The sequence below is a fragment of the Anas acuta genome, chromosome 9 (genome assembly GCF_963932015.1).
Source record: "Anas acuta chromosome 9, bAnaAcu1.1, whole genome shotgun sequence".
In the NCBI taxonomy this organism is placed as follows: Eukaryota; Metazoa; Chordata; class Aves; order Anseriformes; family Anatidae; genus Anas; species Anas acuta.
The window spans coordinates 5,360,197-5,386,514 of record NC_088987.1 but is presented as its reverse complement, the minus strand read 5'-3'; the positions used below and the strand labels follow the sequence as shown (position 1 = coordinate 5,386,514).

The 26,318-nt window shown below is 41.5% G+C and overlaps 1 protein-coding gene across 4 annotated transcripts in view; it reads right to left on the bottom strand.

Moving 5' to 3' along the window:
• The window catches only part of FNDC3B (fibronectin type III domain containing 3B), a 174,267-nt gene that overhangs the window by 46,816 nt on the left and 101,133 nt on the right, over positions 1 to 26,318 (bottom strand). For all 4 annotated transcript variants that reach the window (XM_068692941.1, XM_068692944.1, XM_068692943.1 and 1 more), the window contains 6 exons: positions 20,723 to 20,781; positions 15,703 to 15,860; positions 13,384 to 13,443; positions 10,209 to 10,347; positions 9,801 to 9,854; positions 1,961 to 2,085 (listed from right to left, as the gene is read on the bottom strand). In XM_068692941.1, the coding sequence (XP_068549042.1) occupies positions 1,961 to 2,085; positions 9,801 to 9,854; positions 10,209 to 10,347; positions 13,384 to 13,443; positions 15,703 to 15,860; positions 20,723 to 20,781 (595 nt within the window). The remainder of the gene's footprint in view (positions 1 to 1,960; positions 2,086 to 9,800; positions 9,855 to 10,208; positions 10,348 to 13,383; positions 13,444 to 15,702; positions 15,861 to 20,722; positions 20,782 to 26,318) is intronic.

The following is a 26,318-nucleotide window of genomic DNA, read 5'->3' as shown; positions in this document are numbered from 1 at the left end:
CTGCCCAAATTTCTTTGCATTCAAAGCTGAGCAATAAAGTCATTCTTTCACAAAGCTCAGGTTGCAAAGAAAGAGAACATCTGCAGCAGAAGAGATGCATGCTCTCATCTTGTCTAAATCCCAGCACACAATGCCCTGAAACAGAACAGGCGGTTGTGTTGAACAAGTGTGGGAAGTTCTCCTAACACCCCAGGCAGACTATACAAAGTACAATGGAAATTTGAGATCAAAACTTAAAATAGATAGATTTCGGTGAATTTTCAGCAGCACATCATCGGAACTCTCAATTGAGTGCAGTGTTCTTGCAATTTTCAGATCTGTTTCCAAAGTACAAAGGTATATTGTTTCTTAACAAAGCCATCACATGAATTTAATGCACACAAAAATCCGTATCTACTTTTTGTGGGTCTTCTTTCTCAAAAACAACAGATGTATGAGTGTTGAAAAAAACAAAAACACCTGTAATGAGCACCCCAACAAGGAAAAAATCATCTCAAATGATAAATCCACAAGCATTACAACTAACCAACACCATCTTAAAATATGAAGTGTTAGATGACATTAGCATGTCATAATTTTGAGTGCTGTCTATAAAAAACAAGCCGTGTGCTGTTGGTGCTTATCTTGTAGATTAACACATAGCAGCTGACCATGAATATACTTGTTAGTCCAATCCTTCTTCAATAGCCTGAGAAAAAAAAAGAGAGAATATAACAGAAAAAAAAAAAGGGGGGGGGGAGTGGGTGGGCAGAAGTTGTGCAGCATGCCCAAAAACATTTTTAAAAAATCTGGAATCTGGCAAAAAGAAGAGATTCCAAAGCTGGGAACTTCGCAGAGGCACCACCATCTGGCAGTGCCCTTCCATTTGCACTTGGCAGCTCCAGCTCAAGTCCCTCCACAGTTCATGGACTATTTAAACAGGGAGGGAAGTAATATTGAAAGAAACTGGCAAAAGGAACATGAACAGTCCCTGCACATCTCAGAGGGACACCAAGTAACTTTTAAAAGTCATATATCACTAGGAGTTTTGTGTTTAAGATGACAGAACGATACAGCAATCTTCCTCAGCAAAGCACATCGCTATAGCCTAGTTGTTTTTCTTTCCTTTTAGTAATAATTATTAGATCCTGCTTAGCTAAGGACAATAAATGAGTATACAAAAGCACTGGATGTTTAGCTTCTTCACAGCTAAACTCTTCCTCGCCTACTCTCCTCCAGAGGCGCACAGCCGCTCACGGGGACGTGTCTTGGACATGCTCTGGTCCTTGCTGGGCAGTGTTTTAGCCCAGTGCTCCCCAGGAAGTCCTTGAGAATTGGAATAAGCCTGATTTCTCATCACCTTCACTTAAATGCATCTGTGCACAGGCAAAAAAGAAGACTCTGAAACCCATCTTGCAGTACCCTTGAGTGTGCCCGTCCCCTCTCAGTCCCGGTTCTTGCCCCCTTCTTTCCCACCCTGTCAGCCAGCCCTGCCAGTTCCCCTGAAGAAGGAAAGGACTGTACTGCTGAAAAAAGACAGAAGGGCTTTGCTTTAAAATAGAAAAATAAATACATCAAGATTCCTTTCAAAATCTGTAACTCAACTTCCTCTTGCTTGTTTTTCTTGGTTCGCAGAGGTCCCTAGTGGGAGTTTCACATAAAAGATGTATTCTTTTTGTGTAAGAAATAGACCACAAAACACCATTTAGCACCTCAAAAGGAGTCTATCTGCTTCGACCAACCTCATCACTCTGAAGGGACGTGGCAATTCCCTGGGGGTGAATGATACCACCGGAGAAGGTGTGATATACATTAAAGCATTAATAATAGATCAAACATCAGATATTCAATCCAAAACCATAAAGAGGGAAAAAAAATAAATCAAGAAAGTCAGAAGTCCCTCTTTACACTGTCATATTGCAAGTTAAACTCTTCAACTACCACTTTTTGTCAATGAAGTGTGCATCCTGGGATAACTTACCTAGTACCGATGTCATTCTGAGCTGCTAATCGGAAGGTGTAACCCAAAGCTGGACAAAGCTTCGTCAACTTGCAATGCTTCTGGCTTCCGAAGTAACACTCTCTGAAACCACTGTTCCTTTTTCCCTAGAAAGAGAATCATCTGTAATTAGATAGCTTCAAAACAAAACCAGACGTTTCTTATCCTATGACGAACTGTTAAATGATATTAGAATTAGATGCTTTCACACAGGGACTGTGCAAACAGAACTCTGAAGTCACTGACAGCATCGCAACGTTACCTAAAACAATAACATAACACCATCAGTCTGTTGTCTGATTCCTCCTCTTTCCAGATTCTTACCTTCATGAGATGTATTTACAGCTTGTCATTATACTTGAAATCAGATTTATTCATTAACGAAGAAATGTCTAAGTTAGGTGTGAGATTCATCTGTGAATCGACCCGCTCACAGGAACCCTGTAACGCTTCTTGAGCGCTACCCTCTGCACACCAAATTCCACGTAAACCCTACAAGCCCTTCAAAAACATTTCATCCCACAAGAGGGCTCTCGCTGCCCGCCGTCCAGCCCACCACCGACTCCCGCTGCTCCAGGGACGGGTGAGCACGGGCACAGCCTTAACCCCGTCCCACACAGCGCTCAGACGTGTGCCCTAAGGGCAGCAGAGATTGAACCCATGGAGATGGAACCCATATTGAGCAGTGTGGGACCGGACACGCACCTGGCTGCTCAGAGCATGCAGCATGTGATGGCAGAGATGATCTGCTGGAAAGCATGATACCTTGTTGAGAAAGTTGGATGTCAAAGGTACATGTGGGAGCTTCGCATTAGTTTGACCTGGAGCTACTATGAGCCCTGACAAAGCCAAGACGGGGCAGCAGCATGAGATGGTCTTGAGAAAACTAAGTCCCAAATACTTCCCGAGGCACATCATGTACAAGCCAGGACAGGGGCATTCAAAAACCCCCCTCCTCATTTAAAATAAAACAAAAACCTTTTCAATCCCACCCAACTATATATGAGCTAGGATTAAAAAATGTTGAGTTGCTGCAGGACAGCCTCCAAAACGTCAAAGAGCAGCTGGTCTCACCCTACCCCACCCCACTCACACATGAGAAACAGTGGTTTTGGGGTCCTTCAGGACGGAGTGCTGACAAAGGGCCCAGGCTGCTCAACTCTATACAAATAACACCTACGTGAGATGACAGAGTTTAAACTGTTTTAATTTCAAAATCTGAATGCAAAATCATTGCACAGTAACGTCACAAAGTCCCCAAAGGCACAGCAGAAGAGAAGCCTAGCAGAACACCACCAAGCGCTCGAACTGGTGCACAGACACCTCCAAGGAAGTGGCAGGGATGCACCAAGAGCTGCACTGTGCCATTTGGACGCCTGGCACCTGCCTCTACAGGTTTGTATTTTTATTTTACCTTGGTAAAATTAACACCTGCCCATAGATGAGACTACATAGTTCACAGCTTGACAGAAGAATCGATGTTTCTAGACACAAGCAAACTATGAGGAAAATTAATAATACAGGCATCTCTCCTTGCACTTAACTTCCAAACATCCCAACCTCCTCCTTGGGCTCTTTCTTTCCAGGCACTGTTCTTCTTCCATGCTCGATACATTACTTCATCACTGAAGATTTCCAAAGTGCCCGAGTGGGACAGACATTTTTCCCTGACACCATTCTCCAGCCTCTATCAATTCCCACCTCTTCTCATTCGGATTGCAACACAGAAGCAAGAAGTCCATAAAATGTTTGTAGTAAATCTCTGAAATGTGTTTACCAAACTAGAAACAATCGTGCAGACCTCCAGCGCTGCACAACCATTTGGAGACACTAAAGGGACATTTAGCACACTGGTAAACAACTGTAACTTACTTTTATTTCCCCAGTGCTGTTCAACACTCGCTCTACAACTTGGTTTTATCCACAATCTTCTTCAACTTCACCCACCTGCTCTGGCTGCAACATTACGGTACAGATCAACTAAATTAAGGGCTGGAACTGGAAGAAAATCGTGAATCCTAAAGCCAAAGTCCCTCGTAAGTGAGAGCACTTTTTCAAATCTAAATCCCTAGACATACAGTTGCATGATAAAAATTATTTTCAACAAAAATAAGAGGTCTAAGTGTTTCCCAGCTCAATGATAACCTGTTTAATATCCAGACTACACAAAACCTAATTACCAATCCTATGTTTTAATAAAATATCCATTAATCAGTGCAGGACTACTAAGAATAGCTTTTTTTTCCTGTGCAAACTTTTGCAGATTCAGATGCCTTGAATAAACTTTTCTTTAACTGTTTAAAATCATCCTGACTTCCCTGTTTTTATGCTTACGGGTGTACTTTTTTCCATCATTTTCCTCTGCTTCTTCTCCTGGAGAAGCAGAGTGGCCAAACGCTAAGCACGCAATTAAATAAACAGATGTACAGTGGTGGCTGGCTGAAAAGGGAAGTCTCACCTGTAGCACAACGCCTGAACTGAAAGCACTGGACCACAGAAACCCCAGTTTGACTAACTGGTGGGTTAAAACTTTACAAAGACTGCCAGACACTAAAGTTATCGTCAACCTTATGGTAATAAAAATTCTGATATCATATACATTTTTCTTCTAGACCCGGTACTGTACATTCCCCAGACTTGCTCAGAGACTGACTGGTATTCAAATCACTCAGACTGGCTGGTATTTTGCCTTCTATTGGCACTAATTGGAGAGGCTGGCCGATATTTCTAATTATCCTGGCATTAATAGCCTGGAAATAGTCTCTCCGCTCCTTCTCTCCCAAGATTTATGAAAGCTCTAATGCTGGCATAATTATAGACAAGCACAACTGGCAGGCTGGTACTGGCTGCCACCCAAGAGCCTTGCAGCTTTCCCAGAATCCTTCTCCTATTCTTTGTACGCTCAGCATCCAAGTTTTAATCCTCTCAATAATGTTTCATAAGTTGCTTAAAATATACTGTATCATTTCTGCAAATATTTCTAATCCACAGATTTCAGAGGGAGAGCAGACACTGGCTGACTTCTTCACCAGCTCTCCTTTCTCCAGCCTATGTTCCCTGTTGTTCACAACGCCATCCCATAATGTGCTGGTCAGCAGGGCCTGTCCGAGGAAACCAGAACAATTCAGTTCTACAAATCCATTACAATTTGCACACTGCCATAACACAGCACGTTAACACAAATTTAAAAGTTTTGCCTGCTATTTCAGCTCTATTTAAAGCTATGCATTCCATTAAAACAGGGCGCTGAAGTTTCTTGTGGAGCTCAGAGTTTACTGAGATGCCAGCTATGAGAATTTAAACAAGTTTTGTTGACTGCATTCCCTGCAGCAGACACAGTAAACACAAAAGAAGATGAGCCACTGCAGGTAGGGTGGATGTAGAAACAGCACAGTCCTTCCCAAGACCTCAAAGCAAAAGACTGAACAAAAGCTGCCAGCAGCAGCTCTGCAACCAGGAGGCACGGCACCAATCTGTTGCAGGCCACGCTAGCGTTACCTTCTGTGTTTGCTTCACACTGGCAATAAAAAGCAACAGACTGATCCTCAATCTGGCACGAGGCTGCAATGCAAACTGTCAACGGTTACTACAAACTCACCCTAATATCTCTGCAATGCATTTGTGATGCAGGCTCTTCTACGAGGGGCTGCATTTTCTGTATATGTAAGCGTTTAGAAACAGCACAGGAAACATCCCTCAAATAGGTGTGTAATGAAAATTTTATCCAAGACTATGCTCTGGCATGTGTAACTGCAGTGACACGGGCACAAAACAGACCCAGAGGGCAGGAGGGTGAGCAAACACGAGCCCAAGCATGGGAATGGAGCTGTGTACCCGAATTCTGGTGGATCATCACTGAGATGCACAGACCAGTGTCAGGTAGTATAAATTCGTACACCTCTGCCAGCTAGCTACCTCACGAAATTTAAAACTTCTTGGTAGAACAAAATGATCTCCCTTTATCTGTATATAAACTTAATAATCAACTCCTCATCAACAAATCATTAAATTGCTCGGTACTGTACCTGTCTCTGTTCTGTGCCAGTTAAATCACAACGCTTTGGGGATCAGAATTACAGCAGCATCACACACTGCATGAGAGATGTCCTTGTCTCTGGTTCAGGAACAGTCCTCCACTTCCCCATGGAGAATGAATAGGATACTACCACCACCCATATGCACAAGAGAAACATTTATTTACTACCACTTAATCACAGAACGATCATTTCACATCTAATTAGCAACAAAGGCTTGATTCTTACAGCACTGCCAGAGGCATTTTTCACTGCAGTTACTGAGGTTGATGAACGCTGGCATCAGGAGAAAGCAGCAGCCCTGCTACAGCGATGCTTTCTGTTAGGTAGGTTTTTAACATAACTTTTGAGATCAGCCTTTTGCTTACCCTGAATGATCAATTCCGGCACAAAGCTATCTGATTAGCGAGGCATCGCAATGACAATTCAAAGACCTGTGGCAGTACTGAGAAAGAAAGTGTTTGCCTGTTCTGAGCAACAGGTAACAGTCCATGCAAACGAATGAATCCAAACTGGGAGGGAACAAGGTGAAATAACAGGATTAGCTTTGTCCATCTACTGTTTTATTTTCCAGTCTGCAAGTCAGGAAAAAAATAATAATTATTTAGAACTAAACAGAAGAACCAGAGGAATTTGGGCAGGACCAACCCAACGATGTATGAAGCAGTACAGCATTCTCTTCCTGCAAGTAGGTCAGGAAACAACAAACCTAATTCCAGCAAAGAGACAAAAGCAATTCATTTTGGTTTCATCTAAAGCTCATCCCACTAAAACACAGTGGCACAAAAGAAGATTTCTGAAACGTGTACGGGAACAGACAGCTACGCCAGAGAACGGGGAGAGCACTGCATCAGCAAACTACAGTAAGAGCCTGCTCCAAGCACCTCCCTGCACGAGGCTCACTGAGGAGCACGGCACCCGCGGTCCCAGGCAGATGCCCCAGTGCCGAGCTGGAACGTGGTGCTGCAGCCCCGCAGGGCCTGGCAGCTGCAGGAGGGATTAGGTGCTGTCCTCTTGCTGCAATTTACAGCCCCACCTAATCCTAGGCCCTGTAAAGCAACGTGACGCTTCTGCTATCATCTTACAGCAACCGTTTATTTTTTGCATAGGGGAGCGATGCCATCTACTCTCCTGGCTGCATTTCTGATGCTATAAACCACCACTTTAACTGCCTCGGTCAGACGTGAGTGAAGCCTGAGATACTGCATGTGGCAGGCTGCAGGGGTTGAACCAACCCAGCTGGGGGGAGCTGGGGCACAGGGACCAGTCCTGGGGGCACAGGGCCCTGCTCGCTCACCCCACGGCTGCTCCCACTCCCCTCCCATGCCTGACACTGGTTTTATTCCTATAGACTGGGGGTGAAGCCTGTCAGTGCTGATCCCAGGACATGTGCAGTGAGGGTTTTTCATGGCTCACTCTCATCCTCTCCCCCATTATGAAGTGACTCCACTTACTAAGACTCTAGCTTTATTAGTGGATGGATTTCTTGTTCTCCAGTCATGCAAAACCCTCTCTACTTTGCCGTCACATTTTAATTTCCTTCTCATCACTGATTTTCCTGTGTTTATATTTTATTCTGTGCCCCGTAGCTAATGAATGTTGCTCTAGCTGAGCTCTGGCATAGCTTTTGCTGTTGCCTGGTGTGCGTTCTCTTCTTCCCCCACGTATTTATTTCTTGATTTCACCAGGACACAGTGGGGCATTGTAACAAACTCAGTGGTTTTGCTTATGTGGCATTTACACGGCCCAGTGAGAGGGTACAGGACTTCACAAGTGACTTATCTTCTGTACTTGGGTGCTGTAACTTTGGGAGTTCACATCACTGCATCAGGGACACAACTTGGAAAGGTGCGCAGAGCAGCTTGCCCATCTCACCGAGCTGGTAGCTCAGGCTCCTGCAAAAAGAGCCCTCTGGCACACCCAGCTGCATTTTCAGATGTTTTCATTAGCAAGCCTTAACATCAAATTTTAATTTAGCAACTCAAAATTGCATTTCTGGCTCATATCAGACTAAAAATTGTTTTCAGATGAGCTACACCTGTGGCTTTAACTGTCTCACAACTGGACAAGCACATCACGAGGCACGTCAAACCACTGGAGATGACATTGGGCTGTCATTTTTTCATCTGTGCTGGCTAGCTATCCACTGGGATCTCAGATTTCAGGATTGTTACTGAGAAAAAGTAATCAAAAGAGATAGGCAATCAGGTTTGCTTTTTTTTTTTTTTTTTTTGCCATTGGTACATGAGCTAGCTGAAAAAAAAGCAGCTTTTGCTCTGTGAAAGAAAATAGACATGATCACTCTTTCTAGCTATATGCTCTGTATTAAAAGGTTTAAAGACAAGGAAGGGTACTGTAGGATTCTCTGACTGGTATCAAAAATTACGACTAGGAGCCACACAGACAAAATTCACATTGAAAGTAGGTGCACTGTATAAATGCTCTGTTGTTGGTCCTTCTGACAATCCTGTTGCTTCCCTTCCCTTTGCAGGCTGGAATCATCCATGTGTTTCCACTACTTCATTCCTCTGTGCTGTTATGTTCCCATGGCTTCCCAGTTAATGGAAGCCTTGCAAGGGATCAAAACTGCAGATCCAAGACATCACAGAAGGTATAATGGAATTATCCTGGCCCATCCTTTTGGAGAAATGTTATTTTATTTCCTTTCCCGGACCTCACACTCCATCATTTTTTCTTCTTCACTGACAACCTTTCCCCTTCCACTATGCAGAGGGGGGCAGCAAGCCATTCTGAAGTTATTGTTTAATTTTAGTTCAGTTCAGAGGGTTTCTCATCATGGAAGTCCCACTTGCTGTGATAGTACATACAGTAAATGTTTGCACAGTGAACGGTTCCAAATGTCAAAAGTAGCAGAATGATCTGGGAACATGTTACCAGTGAAATGATGGAAAACAATTCATAATATACTATTCCCTTTAGAATATTATTTTTAGAATATTAAAAACCTCAAGATATGTTTCTCAGACTGTACGACGAAACACCCTTTCACACTCTTCATTTCCTGACTCATCACATTTTATTTTATTTTTTCTTAACATGTTACCCAAGCCTTTTGCCACCCAACACATTTTTTCCCTTAAAGATGATAATCACTGACTCATGCTTTCTGCAGAAATATGTCTTGTGCAATGGAAAGGAGGCATAAAGGAATTAGGGGAAGGAGGGAGAACTCACAACTAGAACCTACCTCTCCAGCAAGTAACACTCCACATCTGGCTTTTGGCACCCTCCCCAACAGCATGATACTCACTAACAGTGTAAGATCATCGGGAGATAGAACTTACTTCCCTTTTTGTCTGTAAGAAGACTAATTGCCACCATGTAGAGGGCACCATTATTTTAACCCTGAATATATTTTCTGCACAAAGGGCTGCACAATCATGCCTTATCTCCTTTGAGGCAGAAACAGTGTTATTCTGCATTTAGCATCCAGGAGAATGTGATCATGAACAGACTTCTAAGACACATCACAAAGCAAGTAATAGTAAGTAATCCTAATTAACAAATTAGGCACACCAAACAAGCAATAAAAAGTTAAATTTCAAGAGTACAGAAGCAGAGTGGTGTCTCTGCATAAAACACACTGAATGAGAAGTATTCCCCCCACTGTCCCTTTTACCCTCCCAGCTCTCCACCTAATGCCACCAGGATTTCATTTTCCTACTTCTAGTTTCCCCTGTATTTAATTATTTTTCTTTACTCAGAAAATCCTTGTAAAGTCTGAGTGCCATTTATTTATGTATTTATTTCAACTAGTTACTACTTACCTCATCCCACTCTAGAAGGTAGCTGGTGATTTTTGAACCATTATCAATGGGTGCCTACAAACAAAAATAAACAGAAGGCGGTTTTGGGAAGAAGAGAAAACTACTTTTTCCCCCCTAGGCAAGTGACTACAGTTTAAAGTGAAATCAAAGCTTGGGGTTTGCACACAGCTTGGCAACCTCTTAACAAGTAACGAGAAGAAGCTAATGTAATGAATGTAATGAAACACATACATTTTAAAAGTCAAGTCAGTGCACAGGGAGGGATTTGTCAGCGTACAGTGAGTTCAAGTCCCTTACTGAAAAATGACCCTCTCAGCTTTCAGTTACTGGCTACAGTTACATTCATTGTTGGCCAGCTGGTATTCTTCTGTTTTGTTGTATGCCCAATCTGATCCAAGTGTTACCCACCTTCCACTGTAAGGTTAAGGAGCTTTTGGTCCTGTGCGAGGGTTTGGGTGGGAAGGGACACTCTGGTGCTGAGCTGTGAGTGGTGAAGCTTACTGGCTCTGAGCAGGATCCCTTTACTGAATTGTACATTGCATATACCCTGCAAATAGACAAATTGACATGGGTTATAAGTTTGCTGACGGTTACAAGATGAGAAAGCACAGCCTTAGCCACAATATTTGACTACCAAAGCATCCATGATACAGTGGGTTAATGACAGATTACTCACAGAACAGTGGCTATCGTTACTCTACTTCACTTGGTACAGGTATGCAAAAAAAAAAAGATTCACAGCAGAAGAGGAGCATTACAGCACTTCATGCACACGCTCCCCTAGCCCACCGAGTTACCATCAGCTTTTCTTTCCACCACAAGAAACTGTTTCCTTGGCCACTGGCAGCCTTTCAAGCACTGTGCTAAAATCCTCTTCAGAATACAACAGAAACCATGAAGTCATAGCAAAAGGTATGAACTTTAATGCCCTGCTTACACTTGACTCACACATACCGCATGCAGTGGTGGTAACTGCTAGTCTCCTTCCATGACTGCAAGCTTCTCCTACACAGCTGCACTGTCAGTACTCGGTGAGCTTTATGGATTAAAGCTGACACAATAATAGGGACAAACACAGCTCAGAAACATTGCTCTGACAAACTAAAAATCTTAGATGTGAATTTGATTTCAAGCAATTTTCTATATGTACCAGCTTAGAGGGGGATATACGTTACAAATACATGGGAAAACAAGTAGAATACATCTGAGCACCTCCTCGTGGTGCTTTTCTCTGAAAAATTAATGATGTTATTTTTCCCTTTCACATTTTCCATGGAGCAAAAGTGCAAATTGGAAGTCAACACAGAAAAAGTTCAAACCCTGACCAGACAATGACCTCCGGACTAGCTGTGCTATTGTGTGATTGAATGCAGAGTTTAAGAAAGGGCAATTTCTAAATTTGTTTTCAGTAGATAAGAGCAATTTCTGTACAATGGCCACCTACATAGAATCAAACCTTTGGGGGAAGTTCACAAGAACTGCTGTAGCGCTGCTTTACAGATCACCTGTTAGCAGTCAGGAGTGAAAACAAATGCAATTAATTAATTGCGTCTGCATCTGGCAACTCTGTGCATGTGTGCCGGAAATCAGCGTAGCTGAGAATCAAATGGGGAATACAACCGAATGAAAGTGAGTTTAACGAGCTTTTTCTGCAAGTCATTGAAAAACTGCATTTGAGTTTGCCAGTTGTGCTCAGCAGCTGAGGTGTCCCTGTCCATAAGCCCCCTGCTGTAAAACCTACCACCTACTACCAGGTGTAACGTCAGCTTTTGGAAGATGAAAGAAAGGAAAATGAGGGTTGTAGAATTAGGTGGCTCTGGAATTTCTAAGGCAGAAGCTCTTTGTGTGATTAAAGACTTCATTTTCATCCACCTTAGCCATAAAATGGACTGACAGGCCCTCAAAAAAGAGAGTACCGTCATCTTTAAAACTACCAACAAGGTAATACTTGAAGTAATGCAGGATACAGATTCAGAATGAAACAGGCTGTTCTAGGTGCCCAGGGCCTAATACAGCATCTATCTGTGCGAAAACAGAAGCCCTTAGAGATGCTGCCAAGGTTAAGGAGACCCAAGATGACGTGCTGAGTAATTGCTGGTCACATAAATTTCTTTACTTAGCAGATTTACTTCTTCATAGTTGTTAATACATAACACGGTTTCAGCGAACAAAAAAAATTGTTGTAGAAAGCAGTCTGCTTTTAAACATTGGTTTCCTCCACTACAAACACATGCTGCTGTTTTTTTAAGTCTGACTTTTGTGTTTGGCAGTCACTTATTCTTTTTAAACAAAAGTTACAGCTAACTGTTCACAAATGATTTATAATTTGGCAAAAATGCAGGAAAATGCAGGGAACTGTAGGTAGGCAGAATGAATTGGTTTGGACGTTGGCCAGGATACGGGGGCAAATACCCCCCAACGCCCTTAAAAATTGCATGAGATCTCAACACTCCACTTTGCATGACTACCACTTTGCTGCTTGAAGCTTGCTTTAAAACTTCTGTTCAATTGCTTACAGGAGGAAGCTCAGCAGTGTTTTACAACTTTCTTCTTGCTACCATCCATCTGCTACTATGGCTGGGACTTCTGCCCGGCCTGGGAGCCCGAGCGGTTTATTTAGTTAGAAGAAGTTACTTATGGCCTTGAGAAGTTCATATTAGAGCTCTATTAGAAAAAAAACCCTAAAGAAAAAAAAAAGCTGTAGTATCAGAGGAAGAAAGACTCATTTGGGTTGATTTTTCTCTCTCTTTGCTCAGAAGTGAAGTGCTTGTTCTAAAGCTTAACAAACAGTAACAGCCTTAGTGGGAAAAAGCATGCCAAACATGGCCCTTGTCTAGAAAAACAGAAGGAAACAATAGACAGGAGTGAAAGGAGTTTTTTTAAGGATACCGAGCATAAGTGAACAGGATGTGAATTTTAAGCACTGGTTTGTAAGTAAAGCCTTTAAAAATGCAGTATGAGCAGATAGCGTTAAAAACAGCAGGAAGCAAAACTGAGAATGTGTTAGTAATTGGGCAACAAGCACAATTTTAGAAACAAAGAGAAATACGGTCTAAAAATATCAATATGGGACAGGGTGAACCCATTTTCGGGAATAAATTCTGACATTACTATGGTCAGATGGATTTGTAATCAGCAGATTTACTTTACAAAGCACAGAGTATTTATGAAAAAACATACCGGAGCACTTTCAGGTTTCCTAGCACATCTATGTTGCAATAAAAATGGCCAAATGCCACTTGCTTTAGTCAAATTTTGAACAAGGTTGAGGTGTCCCATTTTCTACAGAAGCACTTCAAGGCCCGTTACACGTACATATGGAAATATACATGTAGGTGTCTTTTCTCCTCTTACTTCAGCCATGACAATGATATGATAGAAAATGTATTGTTCAAAAAGCACTCTCATAACTTCAAATCCGAGATAAAATGCATCAGAAAATATTAAGGAGCCTCTGAAAAAACACCTTCAGAGGTAACCACAGGAATCTTGAGTTACACTTTAAAGTTAGACAAAAAAAATTCCATGTTTATTTAATTGATCAGATTATATTTAAGTGACATTCATAGTCACACTAACTCACCTGACATGATAATCTGTTGCTGGCCTAAGGTCTTTTAGGTTATATTCTAATTCTTCTCCACTGCAGAAAAGAAAGAAAAAAATAATCAATTAATTATGAAAAGGGGCATCACACTTAGCAGATCTCCTGATTTTCCAGTGACTAGTGACTCAAGCATATTATTACTTGAAAGAAGAAACAAAAATCCCAGCACAGACCAACAGCAGTAAACCATACACAAACAATTTGTCAACACACTTCATGTTTCTTCAAAACTTGATAAAGCTATGTGTATGTAACAGAACAGTAGTTATCATCCCAACTTGTAAAGTAATCTAATTATATTGGCTTATTTCAATGCTATCCTTACATTTTGCTGACATTTAGATAAAGCTTGCTGTTTTTCAGCCCTCCCAGGGCTGAAGGGGTGCAATCAATACAACATTACTTTTGTACTTCTTGCACATGTATTAATTCAAAAGACTTTTACAAAAGTGTGAGCCACTGGACTTCAGATGAAAAGGTTGTTTCTTGCACAACTGCTTCACTGATGATCATTGCTTTCTTTTCCAGAGCCACACTCTCTGTGAGGACCATGCCAAGGAGAGGTTTAATTAATGCTCTAACAGCCAGATATCCAGATCTCTTTCAATAACAAGAATATTACAAGAACAAAGTTTCAGGCATTTAAGGAAAAAAAACAGCATATAAATTGTTAATTTTAAATCTAACCAACAAAAAAACACATTCTTTTTCCTTTTGGTTCATTTGCTAGTAAATGAACACTACGCTTGGTCATACGCTGCCAATTCTGTTAAGTATGGCACGGGCCAGTGCTTAGTAAGTAATAAGCATCTCATGTAAGTGCTTGGCTTATTCACAATTTTATTAAAATACAGGAAACAAGAAAACTCTCAATTTAGCACAAAGAAATATTCCACAAATAGTTATGGATAGGGATATAGGGATATATAGGGATATATCTCAAAAACACGAGAACAAAATCAGCCAAAAAGCACGCGCTTGCTGGGCTGCCAGAAATCCAGCAAAAATCCTCCTTTTTTTTTTTTCCTTTTTAAATATAGTCCAATTATCTGCAAATTCATTTTTTTCCCTCTGAAACGAGTGCACCTCTTTGCAAAGAGAATGTATCCAACATATTGCAGGACTTTCTTTTGCCTATAGTAATAACGATCACTGTTGGTCATGACGGAGTATAGTGCATTAAGCTGATGGCTGTACTCTGGCCAGCAGCAGGAGACAGATTACTACTAGCAGCTTTAAAACAGATGCACAACATTTCATAACCAGGAGAAAATGCGCAGCCATCCCAGCAGCGAGCACAAAAAGTACTTGAAAGTATCCTTTCCATTTTAGGAGCTCAGCAGAATACATTAACATATTGAGATAACTCACAAACAGCCAGTGTAAATATCAGAAACAATCAGGCAGCATTTCCCTGATTAATATTCTCTGTTTATATTCCCCAAGACAGTCCATGCAGCACACCAGGAAGAATACCCTAATTCACAGGACATCTTAAGAAAGGAGATAGTTTAGTCTCAAGAGGGAATTCCACAAATGCTGTACCACCTGGACTCTATTTAATGACATTTGTGAAGGATTAGCTATTTCACAATAACCAAGGTCACATCTCAAAACTTTCTATCCTAGTCATCATTAAGAGCAAAAGAAAGAAAGGCGTAACACCATATGTACTTGATCACAAAATGAGCTCAGAGGATCACTGAAAGTGGAGACAGAGAAATCCCCCAGAATTTTTACTTAAGACTGCTAAAAGCCAAGCATTCCAGATTTTTCTGTGGACTGACGTAGCCAGCTCATTGCCGTGCTCTTTCCTCAACTGAGTTAAGACAACATGAAGCAGCAGAGAACTCAACTTTCGCTTGTTAACTTTAAAAATAGCCTTTAATGTTCTGAATTCTGCAAGTCCACAGAAATCCAGTCCATTAGGAAGGCAGCTACCCCATTTGAATGGTGTACATGAAAGGGTTTTGACATTTACCACAGAAGTAACCTTTTCATCGCTAATGGGTGAGACAGCAAGGCATGCAAGATCTGCAGCGTGCTGGGGAGGCAGAAAGGGGAGGCAATGAGGGGCTTGGGACAGGAACTCCACCAGATCAGCCTCCAGCTGCAGGCTCCTTCACAGCAAAGGGGTTTGACGGGATGGAGAAGAAAAAATGACAGGCTGCTGCAAATGTGCCTGTTTTGTGCAACTGACGGGCATGCCAAGATATACCCTGAAAGCCTGAGAGAACTTATATCTATTGAAAACATGAATTGAGAAGTGCACAAGTGTAAAAATGATACTGTTACCTGTAAATTATCTTGTATTTTCCATCTCTCCCTTTATCTGATAAGGCAACCTCGTAAGTACAGGTGTAAGGCAAACCATTGTTGTGTCTATCTGCATTTAAAAGGCCAGTGGGAGGTGACCAGGAAAGTAAAACTGTTCTTGCTTGAATATTTGTTACCTACAAAAGAAACAGAAGTTACTCTGAATTCCAAGAAAAACACCAGCCTCTAGGCATTTTCCTTTTGTTCGCATCCTTACAATTGATTTCTTGTAAACATGAAATTTCAGAGCTAGAGGTGTGAAGTCAAAAATGGTCATCAACAACACAAAGAAAAATACAGGTTCATAAACTAATCTCTAACAGATGAGGAAGACAGAGTGAACTGGCTAGTTATCATCTGAGCATCCATCAGAGGACTCCTTGCACCACTCCTGAAGTCCCTGCTGCTGTGGCCACTACCAGAAGGCAGGTGGGACTCAGCGGAACAAAGATGTCATCCTATAGATCATTTTATAATCATTTTTCTAAAGTTTTTGTTAGTGAGATTCTCTAATAAAACTCCAGTGGCATTTTCAGTTGTCATGTTCCTTCTCACAATTTGAAACAGCAATAATTCAACTGCAAATAATTAAAAAATAAATTCAATCTGCAAAATTACCCTGACTCAAAAAGAGGGTAATCCTGGGGATTATCCTAACAGAAGTTAGGATAATCCTAACAGAAGTTTAGCCCATCAATTTAAAATTGTATCACAAATCAATCACTGTAAGTCCTGACAAAGGCTGCATTTATGATCTGTGGTCATCACTGGGTGCAGGAGCCTCCAAGCAGACAACTGGCTATCTCAGAAAGACAGCACAAACCATTAATGTGCATCTTCTGAAAAATGTCCAGAGAAGATGCTCTGCAGCCTCAAGCTCTCTGCCACCAGCTCTCCAATTTTCACAATGAAAATGACAGCCTTTTCTTTCTGTACTGTCAAATGTAAAGATATTTTTTAGGATAGTAAAACGTGAGCTTTTATATCATTTATTTATTTCTCATACACATTAAATTTCATTGGTTTTATCATTTTAAGGGACTCAATACACAAAGCAAAGCACTATTTCAGAAGGTGTGAGAGGAATGAGGCAGGTGCCCAGTTACACATTTCCTACTCTTTTCTTAAAGGTTCTGAACACCTTACCCATAAATGATGTGGTAACAAAGCATTAACATTAATTTGCTGTGTAAGTGGGCTTCCAATGAAACAGCTCAGGTTCAAGTTTGGATTCTGTCTGAACACCCCCAGGAATGGGATGGAATATCAGGGTTCAAGGCCTGTTTGTTTCCAAACCTGACACTCAGAGGTTAAAGATTTTCATTTACAGCAACACATTTAGTCTTGCCAGAAAGAAAACCTTTGTGGAACATAATGTGAAAAACAAGCTGTAAAGCAACAAGTTTTAAGTGGTATCAACCTTTTTTTTTTTGGTAAATAAAAAAAGATTGTGCATTCTTATATGAATTTTCATTGGACTTGTCAAATTTTTCTGATGCTATGAAATCAATGTTTACTTCAAAAACTTGGACCAATGAAAACTGATACCGGATTAGACAGCATATAAAAATCTTGAATGCATCAAATAAGACAAGCAAATTAAATATTCAATATAAATTTGTAAGTGAATTATGACAAAAGGGATTTAGAGCTGAAAGTCTGTATTTCAAATAATTTTGAATAGGTCATAAACATACATTACTACTATACCAGCTCAACCCATCAACACAAAGTTTCTTTTATTATTATGGAAATACGCTTGCATAATTGTTTTTCAAAAATTCAGATGGACTTGGAGCTTGAGGAATGATATCCTGCCAATGTTCTGTTGAAATGTTTTTCTCTATGACTACTCTCAAGGACACACGTATATATTCTGCATATGGTTAAAAACTCTGGCCTTTCATGAACTTTAGCAATCTGAAAACAGTTAGGTCTTTTAGAAGTTTCTTAAAATAAAAGCAAGTGCATTGTCGACTAACCACTAGAAAACATTAAGACTAGTATTCTGAAGGCAGTGTGCACACATTTCCATGCAGTTTCCAAAGCCAGCTCCTAAGTACAGTGCTCCTGCAGATACCTGCAACTTCTCACTGCTCCGTTCTGCTGCCCTGCTTTGGTGGCATGAAGTCCACACCTACCACTGATGGCAATCTTGAAATACAATCCTTAGCTGCACTGGGTACACAAAGCAAGTGGAGTAAAGCAAGAGAGTTTGTCTGTATGATAAAGTCAGAGAAGGCAAATTTATACACTCCCTGGGTATATAAGGCAGCACAGTCAGAGCGAGCGCTGGGAACAGATTTATTTGCATGGCGTGAGATAAACCTATCTGCTGCTCACGGACTAACAGGCTCAGTATCATATCACGTTTACCAACTGAGGGCGTATCACCTCAATATCTGATTTAATGGCCAAAGCCACCACTTCACCTAACTCCTACGTGGAGCAAGAAACGCTCGTTTTGCGATGAAAAAGGGCAGGATAAAGAAATGGGATTACGGTATGCTGAAAATAACAAGCAGGCTCTGGCAGGCCAGCTCAGTAGCTCTAACCTCCTTTTGTCTTGCCTACCCCTGGGGAAACAAGCACCTTTTGGAAGGCACTGAGCAGCTGAGCAGAACCGGAGCAGCACTTTTTGATGCTGTAAGGAACAGGACAGCTAATGTCACACTGCTGGGGCTAGGTCCCTATTGAACCTGCAGACATAAAAACCTTAAGTAGGAAACAGTTTACACTTCTACTGCTGCCCTAAATCCATCCTACTGAAACACAAATAACAGAGCACCTTGTCAGAGGCTGGGCAGGAAACACGGCTTTTTTTTAGGTACCGCACCCTGAATCTCATCCCTAAATTCACAGCATTCAGCTCTTCTGGCTTTGCCTTCTAGCTGAGAAGTAACAAAAGATTCTCCCACAAGGCGTTTTGTATGTCTCGTGAAAAGCAGAGTTAATTAGTTTCTGAAAACTTCTCGGTTTACACAGTAAATGCACGCTTTATACACTATCAAAACTTGGTGGTGTAAATAATTATTTGATAAAAGCCCCTGGGAAAGAATCCCAACTCCTGCACTGCTTTAATAAGGTTACAAGACTGATGAATATCAGCCCTTCCAGTCTTTCAGGTAATGAACAATGTTTCTGTACAACTTTCATTATCTTTCAAATTCCGGGTTAGCATTCACAGGCATCGTGTGGTTTGGGGTTTTATTGTGTGTGTGAGAACTACACTGAAAGCAACATTCATTTACTCCCTTGAGGGCAATGTTTGAAAGACTTGGGGGTCAAATGAATGCACGGTTATTACTGGGTCGAGATTTCGCTTTCTGACTGTGGGCCTAATCCTGCAATTTTAGGCAAAAACTCCTAAGATTAAATATGAGTTTCAGTGCAGAAGTCAGCAGGAGCAGGCTGCCCTTTGGGAAGCCAGACACTGCTTGAACCCTGATTCCCTGCTGCTGCAGCCCTGCCCCTATACCCTCGGAGGTGCTGTGCCCTGAGCAGCTTCCCAGCCTCTCTGCCCCACTTCTGAGTGTGGGTTCAGGTTTCCCTTCCCTCAGCAAGGTGTTTGCTTCAGAGAGTGCTTGCTTGTCTACCACAGCGTGAGTTAAAATAAAAACATGAAAGAGATAAATAAAAACATGAAATGTTTCTACTATTGAAAACAGGCTGCTTTTTGTGTGTTTTTAAGAAATCAATCATTTAAAAAGCACGTTTACGTTGTGCTCAGAAAGGTGCAGCACATAGGGGCACCTGGGCAAGCTAGATTAGAGATGGCTTTAAGTGACAGCATGGCCATGAGTCCCCTGCAGGCGCTGAGTATCCTCAGGATTTGCTCCAACAGCCTATCCCTCCTGACGACTTCACCGCTGCTCATACCTGAGATGGCTGCTGGTGTGGACGTACCACAGCCATATATGCTGCAGACACAGCACCCCTCTGCGTGCCACTGATTTACTGCTCTGTATCGTTCTTTAAATTGTGCCATTTCTTTCAGAACAATTGCTTTTCTATATACTGTTTCTTTCCCGTTCACATATGTATAAGGCTCACCAGAAAACATGGCCCAGTTTAATATTTATGCATAACGATACATTTCTTTCAGATATAATATTGATTATGTGCACACATAATCATTCACAGCAATTAATGGCTTGTGGTACTCCTCTGAGTTTAATTACTCACAAATGTCTAAGTTAGAGAGAAAGTAATAGATAATTCCTAGCATTCTTTCATTACATGTCATTAACATTGAACTAGGATGTCGTATTTTAGATTTATTTTAAAGGTTCCTAGTTTTGAAATGGTTTGAGGAAAATTAATTTTTGTCTATTGGTACTTTTTTGCTCTTCTCTACTTAAGTTCTCTGGCTGCCACAAATCTAATTACATATCGTGGGTTTTATTTAGACCCACAGTACCCTTCTGGTTTCTCATTTGACACACCAAATTAGAAAAACATCACATTAAAAGGCCTTACAACCAGATTTATTAACAACCTTACCTGACCGTGGTCACACCCAGCATCACAGTTATTTACACAGTGATTCAATTTCCATTACAATTCATGTGCTTTTATGGTTAAGAGAAACTTAGAGTATAGTAATTACCATTGAACAATAGAATTAGCTTAATTTAATCATGATCGTAGATATAAATTGCTCATGACAAATAAAATTAAACCCAGAGGAAAGGGAGTAAGAGCTGTGTAAATCACCACAGTGTGCTGGATTCCCCATGATGCTGTTAATACTGGGAGCTCCCTGTAGAGAGTGACTGGTGCAATCCCTACAAATACCCTCAAGCATAAAAGATGCTTAAAATTTATTCCCACTGACCATATCCCTGTAAAATGAGATAGATATATATAGAGGCAACAATCTGCGAGGTAAAAATTCAGAGAAATTTGCAATCCCCAGTACGTTGTGACACAATCTACTTATCGTATTTGCTATTTTTGTACTTGGTATGTGGTAATTCTGGAATTTTGGATCACGTACCTGTGGCTTCTCCATTCCAGAAAGAATGTCTTGAACCCTTTTTGTTTCTGAATCATATTCTGAAAAACAGAGAATGTGGACACAGGAAGAAAAATAAATCACTGAAACGAAACAGAAGTGTCAGCTACATCAACCATCCCTCAGGAAGCTGCGAACAGGACAGGCAGGTTACCTGCACACGGGCATCAGCTGCTTTGCTAGTGTGAATTTAAGGTATGCAGCTGCATAAATACTGGTTTTAACAGAGAAAAAGGAGGGAATGAAAAGGTTAGGATTACTTCTAGAGGTGTCCTCCACAATGTTATTAAGGGATTTGGTTTCACAGAGCAGGAACACCCTCGTTCCAAGGACTGCCTGTGGAAGAGGCCTGGGCTTTCCACAGCCCTGGTGCTGCTGAGCCCAGCCCCAGTGAGACACCCAAATGTCGTTCCCTGCATCCTCCCACAGCCACAAGGCCCTGTGACACCAGGCCCCTGACAGAGATGACATCTCCTCGCCCTGAGCTTTAAAAGTGTTGGCAGAGTCTGGTGGGCACAGCTCTGGCAGCGGCTTCTCCTCTCAGAGCGACCGCGTCCCCCCAGGAGACTGGCACAGCAGCTCTTGTGGGGGGCTGCAGGACAGGGCGGGAAGCATTTCTCCCAGATTAGATGCATTAATTAAGCACAGAAAGTGACACAACAGTGATCATCTGGGCTGTGGAATCAATATTCCCCTCACCTTTTCCCCGAAAAAGCCTTGAGGTAAAGCATCAGCTTAGAGTAATGAGGTGACACGAAGCAGCTTTATTCCTTTTGGACCGCAGCACTGAGAGGCCTCGCTTTCCACTACACTGTTCTCAAATGGAAAACTAGGAACACATTTTTTTTTCTTTTTCTTTTCTTTTTTTTTTTCAAATGTTAATGTTAAAGGTTTGCTAGCCAAAGCAGAAGAATATATTCCCCAACCCCCAAACAAAAAAAAAAGACACAAAATTTGGCGTAGGAAGCAAAAAAAAAATATTAATAAAGAAAAACGGGTAAGATCACTTCAACAGCCTTCCCAACTGATTCCCCCAAAGCCTGACCTACTTCTTGTAGCCCAAGAATGCGTCTTTATTTTTGTCTGTGACCTGCTTTAAAAAAGTACATCTTCTTTTTAAAAATTCCATCCGCCTGGCTGCCAAAAAATAAAATTGGCTGAACGCTGATGGCAAGGCTCCAGTGTAAATGCCCATCTCTCCTACAAGAATGCACCTTGGTGCAGAGAGGCAATGACAGATCTGCTGCTCCATGCATTCCTGGATTCCTTTTGGTCTCAGCCATTTGGAAAAGAAAGTAATAGTAATAATTCAGAATAAGAGGAGGATAGCATGATTGCTTTTTTCCATAGTAGATAACCCTTAGAGTGTATTATAAAGTGCATAAACCGTCAGGGTTTAGCCAGCATAAGATAATACTGACTACACAGACGGACTAAATTGCTAAGGAAAAGTTTGAGATGCTGGTCCAAGTGAAAACGTCATCTAAATTGAGGGGGCTCAGGACTCAGGCTTCCCTTTAGCATTATTACAGATGCAGAACTGCGCCACAAAAGGCTGGATCCAGGTCTGGAAACTCTGGAGGTCCTGTAGGCTTATCTCGGAGGGATGTTAATAAGAAGCAGCTTCTGCAGCTACAGAATGCAACAAAAATGCTGCTACTATTCTATTGAAAGTTTATGGTTATTATGTCACCCTTAATTACAACCCCCAGAAGCTAAGCGTGAATCATTCTCAACCTTAAATCCCAAACATGTGGACTGAATTTTCTTCCCTCTCTCTGCTTTCTAGCAAGGATGCTATCTGTGGCACACTAAGCAGGAGAAGAAAATAAACCCCGGAGCCCAAAGAAATCTCACTTCTCTCTCCTGTGAAAAATGATCACTTTGTACAGTAACTAAGTCCTCTGACCCTGCCAGGTCAGGGCTGAAGGTTCAAATTGTTCAAAATACCGGAGCTGACTTTAAGACCTAAGGGAACTGGGTATACTCGGCAAATAAATAATAATAATTAAAAAAAAAAAAGTACCTCAGACTTCTCCACGAAAAGTCCAAACTTTTTGCTATTACCTCCCTAAGTATGTAGTGTGTTCACAATGAAGCCCTGAGTATCAGGCACAGTGAAGCCTTGCATTAATAAGGACACGTGCACATCTATGTGCATAATGCGGACATTTATGTCCTCAAGAGTATATACAGAAACTGGAGATGGGAAATTTTCTTCAAAGATTATGGGGAGAGAGAATGGGACATACACAAACCTAAGGTGACAATGTGAGCACAAAGAAATTAAGAACTGAAGTTGATCCTCATGGCCCAGACAGCTTGCCACAACTATTAAAGACTAGAATAATACATATATGGGTAGGCGTTACATCAGATATACCCTATGTTGCTGATTTGCTGGTACCATGAACCATTTTACAAAAGCAACAACAAAGAACGAAAAGTTTATCATAAAAATTGCCCTTTCATCACTAGCTTTGAAAGCACTATACCATACGGAAAGAAAGATGTGTGCCTTTGAGCTCTGCACTGAACTAAAACAAAAAAAGATTAATAGGTAATGCCATGTGAAAATAGCACAAGTGTAAAATAAAAGGCAGAAAGCAACAGATATGCACATTAATGACACATAAGAGCAGAGAATAGCTCAGGTTGGAAGGGGACCCAGGAGGTGATCTAGCCCATCCTCTGCCTCAAAGTAAGAAAAAAAAACACAAAACACCAGTGTAACTTTGTCCCAGGGAAGCGCTTAACAAAACAGAAGCTACCAGCTTTGAGAGAGAAAGTAGCTGACAATTGTCACAGTCTCCTAGTCTTTCAAATAGTTAGTTTCCCATTTTATGAGCCATAAAAGTTCTCAGGCCGCTATGGATGGTTGATCTCCTTTCAGTAACAAATGTAATTATTCACAGTCTCCTGAGCTAGACTAAGCTAAGGAGAACAAGACTTGTCAAGAATCCTTCCCTCAGCAGGAAGCTGGCCTCACCTGCCAGCCCCTCTCATAACACATTAGGCATCAAGCTCAACATCCTTCTCCCACGCCAACTAGGAGCAGAAATCATTTGGAAAAAGAAAATGAGACAAAAAACGTCTTATATATTCTGCAGCGATAATACAGAACGGCTGAAAAGCCTTTTTCCTGCAATAACACCTACCCCATGGCTGTTGATAGCCATTACGTGTTGATGAGTCTTCTACACAATGAGCTCACGGGCGTATTTCGGGATGAGGAGTGTACGCTCACACACACAGGTGCAGTGGTAGAAAGGTGGAGAAGAACAGGAGGAGGAAGAGAGGGGCCATGAGGTCCCTTTTGCTTTCCTTTCTTGACACTGGGCAAGGAATTTCAGCCATTTCATGCAAGAACCCAACTAACACTTCAGGTCATTGTCCCGTTATAACTTTTCCCCTCAACATCTGTTCCCTACATCTGCCATGGCAACTCTTCATCCTAGGAGGAAGACGGGGGTGGGGATAAAATCCTTGTGAATGCTCATGGAGTCCTCCGAGGGACAGAACCAAAACAGTTATCCTGCAGTTCCCAGTGCCTAAGAGATATTAGAGCTGTCCCGAGGTACAAAACGAGGTTCTCATCCCCAAGTTGTGGGTTAGTTGGATCCAATACCCCAGCTGTAAGACCTGGATTATATCTAAGTTTATATTTTGATCATCTCCCTTTTTTCAAAGTTTTGGGTCATTACCAAAGCTTCACAGATATAACCAGGAGTAAATGCCCCCCAAAATAAGGAATCCTTTCCCAGCAGCTGTTTGGTGCTAACAGGGTTTCAATGCTAATTCTTGCTGAACTAAAGCCTTTCATTATACGCTTCTGTTAGCCTGCATCTATGTTCCTTTCTGCACGTACAGTACAAATATAATTTTCAGACCTTTCCAACAACACTTCTGAAATCCAAGAACAGCTTTAAAAACCGGGAAAAAAAAATCTTTTCATTTCAAGGTAAGTTTGAAGTTTCCATGAATAGTTTTCATGTTTGCATGAACAGCAGCTGTGTATGTAAATGGTTTGAAATAGCTACAAGCTCTAAACTAATTAACATTTTCCCATTGCAAATACAGATTTTAGGTTTGTTCTGCATTCTTTCCTTCACAGAAAGGAAGAGGTCCAGCTCAATACTTAGCTTCTGGCCACAGAGAGTATTTACTGTTTCAACAGCCTTCCCATTCCAGAGGCATGACATCAGCACTAGCACTTCACAAACTTTTAGTCTAATTCTCAAGCAGAGCTCCATGCTCACAGATATGCCAGTCATAACATGACATGCTTTCTCAGAATTTGTTCCAGATTTATTGGGGCTGTGACCAGCTTTAATGCTAGGAAAGATCTTTTATCAGTCACGTACAGCACAACCTGCAAGAAAACAAACTCTTCAAAACGCAGCACAACTCCTTTGCGAACCGCCTGCTGGTGTCAAAGTTTAAGACACAAACAGACTTTTTCTTTTCAGATTATTGTAGAAATTTAAAAACTCTTCATACTAGGACAAAAAAGAAAAAACTTCAGATGCCACGTGGCAGCTGAGTCACAGAAACGAGGACCACTGGGGATGTCACACAGTCATCAAGTCTGTCATCTCACACTGAAACACAACCACACGAGAGATTTCTAATGCTTTTAATTTTTTAAAAAATGTAATAAAACAAATAAACCATGACCGTGGCGATCTCACAACATCCTAAATAGGGCAAATCTACCACAGAACATAACTCTCCTCCTCATCACAAAGGTTATCTCCTAGACTTTCCCTGCCGCAGCTTAATCCTACCACTCCTTTCCTGCATACCCCCTGCAGAGGAGTTCATCCCCACTGTGAAAGGTTCCAGCCTTTCACATATTTGAAGACATTTTGCTTTTCAAACTGACCAAGCTCATTTCTTTTATAAGCTCTATTTACTAGATCACAGATCCCACTTACTGCTTTCCTCTGGGATGCTTTTTAAACTGCTCGCCACCCTTCTGAAGCAGTGGCACCAGCACTGGCCACAGCAGTGCAGCCGAGCTCCCTGCAGGACCTGGTTACACAGCTCACTTTGGGGTTGCTGCTTCTTGTTGTCTACAAGGGAACTTGGTTTTTGTTTTGGTAGCCTACTCTATCTCCCAGAACTACTTTGCACAACTACTGCATAGTAAACTAAACTAAAACTAAACTAAACTAAAATAACGCAGGTTTGAGAAGAACTGGCTAAAATGGAGTACTTTGTTCTTGCCTCTATCAAACTGTTTTTCTTTCAAAGCCAATTGAGTTTGACTCATGTCCTGTTGCGTCCTCCTTCCCCCTGTCTTAACCCATCGAGCAATGCCAACCCTACCACAGCCTGATATGGGCTTTAATTTAATAAGAATCAATCCTTATTCCAGCCCTCAATTCCTTAATGAAAATATTGAATAAAGTAAGACCTAGGACAGATTGCTGCTGAATATAATTTGATTCATCTTGCCAGCTTGTCCAGTGCAGGACAGTGCCACGGATAAACAGTAAGGATATGTGCTAGCAAACGGCTGCAATAGAGCAGAGCAAATCCAGTCCATACTGAACACACATGGCTTTATGCAACT